Source organism: Bison bison, unplaced genomic scaffold (genome assembly GCF_000754665.1).
Source record: "Bison bison bison isolate TAMUID 2011002044 unplaced genomic scaffold, Bison_UMD1.0 scf7180017864143, whole genome shotgun sequence".
Classification (NCBI taxonomy): domain Eukaryota; kingdom Metazoa; phylum Chordata; class Mammalia; order Artiodactyla; family Bovidae; genus Bison; species Bison bison.
Window position 1 is genome coordinate 6060637 of NW_011494715.1, and position 7775 is coordinate 6068411.

A 7775-nucleotide genomic window follows, 5' to 3' on the forward strand; every position below is an offset into this window, starting at 1 on the left:
GGGGGGGGGGAGGGGGTGGTCTGGGGAAGAATGGATTGCTAAGTCGCTTCAGTCGTGTCCAACTCTGTACGACCCCATAGATGGCAGCCCACCAGGCTCCCCCGTCCCTGGGATTCTCCAGGCAAGAACACTGGAGTGGGTTGCCATTTCCTTCTCCAATGCATGAAAGTGAAAAGTGAAAGTGAAGTTGCTCAGTTGTGTCTGACTCTAGCGATACCATGGACTGCAGCCTAACCAGGCTCCTCCGTCCATGGGATTTTCCAGGCAAGAGTACTGGAGCGGGGTGCCACTGCCTTCTCCAGAAGAATGGATACACATAGATACATGGCTGAGTCCCTCTGCTGTTCACCTGAAACTACCACAATGTTAACTGGCTATTTCCCACTACAAAACAAAAAGTTTACAGTTTAAAAAAAAAACAAAACAGACAACCCAAATAACAAACAGCAAAGTATCTAAATAGACATCTCTTCAAAGAAGATATATAAGTTTATTCCTAAACACATGAAAAGATGAGCAATATCCTAAGTCATTAGGGAAATGCAAATCAAAACTACACTGAAATACCACTTTGCACCCAGTAGGAGGGCTATAATTACAGAAAAGATCAAGTGTCGACAAAGACACAGAGAAATCAGAACCCTCATTCACTGCTGGTACAATATAAAATGGTGCAGCTACTCTGGAAAACAGGCTGGGAGTTCTTCAAAATGTTAAACCAAGTATGTATCTATAAATAGTCATATAAAAAAGCATGTACATTAATGTTCATAGCAGTATTCACAATAGCAAAGAAGCAGAAATGACCCAAGTGTCCAAAAATGGACAAATAAAATGTGTGCGTGCGTGCTCAGTCGTGTCCAACTCTCTGCGACCCCACGGACGCAGCCTGCCAGCTCCTGTGTCCATGAGATTTTCCAGGCAAGAATAGTGGAGTGGGTTCCTATTTCTTTCTCCAGGGAACTTTAACCCAGGGGTCGAATCCACGTCTCCCGCATTGGCAAGCACATTCTCTACCACTGAGCCGCCTGGGAGTCAACAGAAGGTGCACGTCCGTACAGAATGAAGTGCTGACAGATGCCACTAGACAGACGAACGCCGAAAGCACCGTTAAGTGAAAGAAACCAGTTACCAAGGAGCACATGTTACACTGTACCATGTATATGGGACGTCTGTAACAGATAAACTTACAGAGAAACTAAGTACATTAATGGTTGCCAATGCTTTAGAGGAGTCGGAGAAAAACAGAGAATGACTGCTAATGGGTACAAGCTTTCTTCTGATGGCGATGAAGATTTCTAAAGCAGATCACGGTGACAGTTGCACAACCTTGTAAATACGCTAGAAGCCACTGAATGGGACCCTTAAATGAGTGAACTGTAGGACGTATGAATTATACTCAATAGATGTTACTCAAAAATGAATTACAAGAAAAGCGTTCACACTTGGATGTCATGGTAAATGTCAAGTTATTTAAAGGCTTCTAAATGTCTACCCTCAATTTCTGTACTTACCTCACTTTGGACAGGAAATAAACTGTCCATGAGTCAGCGCCAGGACTGGACACTCTGAGTGGCCCTGATCTACTCTGTTCTCTTATCTGTACTGTTCCTTCAAAGTGAGATATTTAGGTCCTGGGGCTTCCCAGGTGGCGCTAGTGGTAAAGAACCCTCCTGCCAATGCAGGATACGTAAGAGATGAGGGTTCAATCCCTAGGTCGAGAAGATCCCCTGGAGAAGGGCATGGCAACCCACTCCACTATTCTTGCCTGGACAATCCCATGGACAGAGGAGCCTGGTGGGCTACGGTCCCTGGGGTGGCACAGAGTCAGACACAGCTGAAGCGACTTAGCACACAAGATGTCTCAGTTACTACCAGCTACGAAACTCATTTGGCTGCCTCATCCAGCCTTTGAGTTAGTTTCCTGTCACTTGCCAACAAAAGCGTTTCTTGATTAAAAATCAGCTCCTCACCGAAACCCAAACATGATTTCATCATGGCGGAGGTGAGCGTCATCATCAATAGACAGGATGGCCTCTGTCTCGATTTCATTCCACGGCAGGAATCGGTTGTTCAGACTGTTCTTCTCAGTACGAACCACCTGTAAAGAGAAAGGAAAAACACTGATGATCAATGATGTAATGCAGAATGCAAAAGAGGGCTGTCTTTAGGTCAAAGGAGATTGTGGCTAAATATGCAGAAGTGAAGAAGAACTAAAGAGCCTCTTGTTCCAATATTCATTGGAAGGACTGATGCTGAAGGTCCAATCCTTTGGCCACCTGATGTGAAGAACCGACTCATTGGAAAAGATCCTGATGCTGGAAAGGTTGAAGGCAGGAGGAGAAGGGGGCAACAGAGGAAGAGATGGCTGGATACAGCATCACTGATTCAGTTAACACGAATTTGAGCAAACTCTGAGAGATACTGAAGAGACGGTGCCTGGCGTGCTGTGGTTCACGGGGTCCCAAAGAGTTGCCCACGATTTAGAGAATGAATAACAACAACAAAGCCAAACTGTACAATCGAGCACACATCTTACAGGAACAAAAACTACCTTATAATTCGGCAAATTTATAAAGATTTCCCATTGGAAGCTTTATTCATTTGCTAACTAATTTTCCTGGGAAACAAGCTAAAGCTGAGGATTATTTTAAGTATGCAACAGACACGGTTTAGGGATATTAACAATAACTTTCCCAAGAGAACACAAAGCGGCAGAGCAGAACTGAGGTTACGATCCTCAGCTCCGGAATCCCCTGGAAACCCAACTCAGAACTCCCTGGAGTCTGTGTCCTTTCTGAGTCCCGATTTAAAGGCCTTTCTTTTCCATCTGAAACAACTAAGGCGAGCCCATCCAGTTGAGGTTAATTACTCTGCTTCTGCAACTGCTACCTGCAACACCGACTACACTTACAAGAGCTTTTTCTCTCAAGGGGAACCTGACTCAGTAAAACTAAGAGCTTCTGTGCCCAAAGAAATTCCGAATTCAAAGAATCTTATCCCAAGTGACTGACATATGCAAAGCTGTTATTTCTTCCCGAAACAAAGATGCAGTGCTCGATCGTAAGAACTGCATTATAACTTTTAAAATTATTTAAATGTGCCTCCCTGGGAGGCTTCCCTAGTGGACTTCCCTGGTGGCTGAGACAATAATACGTCTGTCTACAATGCAGGAGACCCAGGTTCAATCCCTGGGTAGGGAAGATCTCCTGGAGAAGGAAATGGCAACCCACTCCAGTATTCTTGCCTGGAAAATCCCATGGACAGAGGAGCTTGGTGGGCTACAGTTCATGGGGTCACAAAGAGTCAGATACGACCGAGAGACTTCACTTTCACTTTTTTTCTTTCAAGTGTGCCTCAGATAGTAGCTACTACTAGGTGGTAGCTTTAGTATTCACTTTGACTCTGAAACTCAAACAAGGATGGACAGACTCGAGTACTCTGATAGCTCCTTTAATTTTATGGTTTCTATACCCATTAAGTATTGACTAACTAGTGAGGAATCATTTTATTCTCAAAAGCCAGAAACAAAGAGAACGTCTTGAGTAATCATCTTTTTAGACAGTTGGGAAGGGACATCCTTCTTGCAATGGGACACCTGTACTGAGGCTCACCTCTACGTGACGTGATGAATATAATTTTATCCAGGGTCTAAAAGCTGAGTGTTTTTGTTCATTGGTTGGTCACATCGCGCAGCATGTGGGATCTCAGTTCCCCGACCAGGAACTGAACCCATGGCCCCTGCACTGGGAGCACAGAATCTCAGCCACTGGACCACCAGGGAAGTCCGTGTGAATGGTTTTAAAGGTTCTCCCAGGACCTTGTGAGCACCGTCTCTTCAGCTTAAAATCCTCTCTCTCTCCTATTCCTCCACCACAACTATTCTCCCCCTGAACACCCGGCTCAGATGTCTCCTTGCTCACCAATCTTGTCAAAAGTACTAATAATCACTTCTTCTATGTTCTTAAAGCAGAGACCTCACATTTCAATTCATTCATTCCAGCACACTTAGAATCCAATTAGTTCAGAGCCAGAAGGGCCTCGGAGATCATTCCGTCAACTTTTACTTTGCACATGGACAACAGGCCCCTCACAGAGCTAGACTCCTAACTCACGCCTCCCTACTCCAAATCAGTCTTCTTCTGGGAAACTTAGGTTAAACCCGTAAGTCTCATCTAGCTATAGGCCCTATGAAAAATGCATTATTAATTTGTGTACTATCAAGAAATAAAAATGCCGCCAAATAAGAAAAATACGAAAAAATAGTTCACCATTTAGAATGTTTACTCTAGTAAGAGCTTTTTAAAATTTCGACTCAGTCCTGGAGGAGTCCCTACCAAGTAAGAACAAGGGGAAATTGGTAACAGATTTGCTGCTACCAACAGCAGACATCAGGGGCAAAGCGAAAGACACAGAAATCCATCTTGCCCTGCAGCACTTTTGAACAAGAAAAAATCTCCGCGCTTATGGCCTGGACCTCCCAAGCTTGGGTTCAGCAGTGACAGAACAAAGGCACTGAAGGCCGGGTCAGGAAAGAGAGAGGGACGCGCAGGGGAGGTGGCCAGCTGCTCGCTGTGCGGGTTGCCCAGCTCAACCCCCAGGGAGTAGGACGCCGGTCACGGTAGCAGAAGTCAACTGCCAGCATCCAGTGCTGGTAAAATGCCATCTGTGGCTTAAGACACACACCCAATTTCAGACATGTGGAAATGTAAAATAACGTCCACCCTGGGTCAGTGGACCTCGGCAGTTGCACACTGTAATGCCTGCCCCCACAAACTACCCTGGGATCTTTCCCGTTACTTTCCAAGCGCACCCAGCATTCACTCAACACAGAACGGCAATGCTGCCTGTTCAGGGGACAGAGCTTTCCCTCAACCCTACCAGGGAATACACATCGCTTAAAACGAAGAAAACATTCAGTAAAACATCCGGTTACTGAATGCTCAACTGTAGGTTAACAATTTTGTGGGTCAATCACCAAGAGGATTATCTATACCACAATTAACAATTCAGGGGCTTCCCTGGTGGCGCAGTAGATAAGAATCCACCTGCCGACGCAGGGAACGTGGGTTTGACCCGGTCTTGTCTGGGAAGACCCCACGTGCCACAGAGCAACTAAGCCCATACGCCACAACTGCTGAGCCTGCGTTCTAGAGCCTGCAAGCCGCAACTAGTGAAGCCCGTGCCCCTGGGGTCTGTGCTCTACAAGATAAGCCTCCATGAGAAGCTCTCACATTGCAAGGAAGAGTAGCCCCCACTCACTGTAACTATAGAAAGCCCACAAGCAGCAACAAAGACTCAGCAGAACCAAAAAGAAAAGGAAAAGCAAAAAAAATCCAGGAACACAGCACAGAGCTCTAGTACTCAAAGTGTGATCCCAAAGTCAGCAACATGGGCGTCACCCGGGATTCCATTAGAAAGGCAGAATTGCCAGCCGTCCTAAACCTACCTAGCCAGGACCTGCGTTTTAATATCTCCAGAGTGAGTCCTAGGCACGCCGCACTTTGAGAGGCGCTGGGACAGAGGGGAAAGCATGGCTTTGGAGTCAACCAGAAAGACCTGAGTTCAGATTTCAATTCTACCACTTACTACATGCATGAACCTGAGTAGGCAGCCTCTGCGCGGAGTCAGCACAGCACCATGTTGTGCGAAAAACGGGAGCTACTTACCAGCCACACTTGACAACGCTACAGTCAACTCCTTCATCTAAAATTCAGAAACAACAATAAAAACTAACACCATCATGGTCTGATACCTAGAACACAGCCAGACTTTTTGTCTCATTACAAAGTGAATCCAATCAAGAGGACCTGCCTGTCCTGTGGAAAACCGAGACGGAGCGGAAGGTCTCATATCAAGTGTGTGTTGGCCTAGATTTCACATTCAGTTTTTTAGCAAGTTTATCAAAGTTCATTAAGAGGCATGTCCATTAAGAACAAGTCCTCTGGATTCAGGACTATAGCACATGTTCTGTCTCAGCTCATCCTGGCATTACTCCTTGGGGCTGGACGACAGCAAGATCTTCAGGGTAAGGGAACTGAATCGGAATAAAAGAGAAGCTTTCCAGGATTCAGAGAAACACAGAGTCAAGTATGGCTGCAGCCCACTTGTGGTTAACCCACGAAAAACTCCGGTCAGCAGGTCTGCTTTAAGGATTCTCAGCTAGGAGTGACTGTGACCCTCAGGGGACACTTGACAATGTCTGTGCACATTTTTGGTTGTCACCACTGGGTGGCCAGCGGGTTGCTTGCACTTAGTGGGCAGAGGCCAGGGATGCTGCAATCCCACACTGCACAGGGCTGCTCCCCACAACACAGAACTATCCAGCCCAAATGTCACTGCGCCATTTTCAGAATCAACCACCAGGAGAGAGCAAAGCCAACTCTGAATACGTGTAATTCGTAATGTAAGCACGTCACCTCTTTCTCATAACCAAAAGGATTTCTGCCTTTACAAAGTTCGCAAATACAAACTAAAATTAAAGGGTGAGGGAAGGGTGGGCGAAGTCAAAGCTTTCTTTGGGATTTCCCTGGTGGTCCAGTGGCCAAGACTTCAAGCTCCCAATGCAGGGGGCCTGGGTTCAATCCCAGACCCCATATACCGCAACTTACGGTCCCACATGGCACACCTGAGACCCAGCGCGGCCAAATAAATAAATAAAAATTTTCTTTTAGGAAAAGCTTTCTTCTACCAGTTTTGCTTCAGAGCTGTAGTGCTTAATGGCTAGACAAAAGCTCAGTGAATCAACCATTATCCATTCTGGCACCAAAATCAGAAGGACAAAGAGATTTAAATATCTGTAACGCAAACATGCAGAACAGCATGGGCCTCTAAGGATCTGACAAAGGGCAGATCAAACGTGAAAGAAATGAGTCAACCAGAAGATGTCATGATTAGGAAATATTCTCACTTCTGTTGATGTTGTTTTCTTTCAAATTAAAACAATGCTCCTCCTCGCTCCCTCAACATTGGCTATTTTTTTCATGCCTTATGACTACAGCTTAGTGACTTGTGAGCATGAAGACTGACCTTCAAGCTATTGATTTAACTACCGGTATGACACTGACCAGAATGTACAGAGCACAGTGCCTGCCATACAGAAGGTGTTCAACAAGTGCTTTACAAATGAATAAACAAACAGGAAATAGGACCTAACTTAGTCCAGTCCCATCCATATTTTCAGAATATGGAATAAAGACTTGAAAAGTTTATATGTCAACTATAAACACTGATTATACTCAAACCTCTTAGTATCTAATCTAGTTTTCTAGAGCAAAAAAAAAAAAATCCATCAACCTACAACAGTCAAGGTCAGGAGCAGTGCTCACTAATGCTCTTTTTCCTGTTTCACATACAGTACTCAGATGATGGCCCCTAGTCCTCTGTTCACCTTCATTCATGAAGGCGCCCCTCTTCTCACCACGAAAGAATAGGGCAACAGGCAGAACCTAGACCCCCAGTGTATGCAAATGCATGAGCTGTACATGTCGTACAAAACATACGGAAAACAATCAGTATCCTCAGTTATTCAACCCGGGTTCTGAGGAATTCTGGACTTTATGAATGATAAAAGAACTACTACTTAAATAGAATCCTTTCTGCCAATATGTTAACTAACCATTTGGTTTCTAAACCCAGGTAAAATCCGAAAATTCACGTTAATTAGCCAAGTATCAATTCACTTAGTAAGTATTTAATTAGCTATCATGATAAGTCTTTTCCGAATTAGTAGCAAATAACTCAGTATCTGAGGGCCTCCCCAGTGGCTCAGTAGT

The 7775-nt window shown here is 45.0% G+C and overlaps 1 protein-coding gene across 1 annotated transcript in view; it reads right to left on the reverse strand.

Moving 5' to 3' along the window:
* Positions 1–7775, reverse strand: part of EXTL3 (exostosin-like glycosyltransferase 3) — a 130789-nt gene that overhangs the window by 20723 nt on the left and 102291 nt on the right. Inside the window, 1 exon segment of the mRNA XM_010840287.1 lies at positions 1974–2101. Within this exon segment, the coding sequence (XP_010838589.1) occupies positions 1974–2101 (128 nt within the window).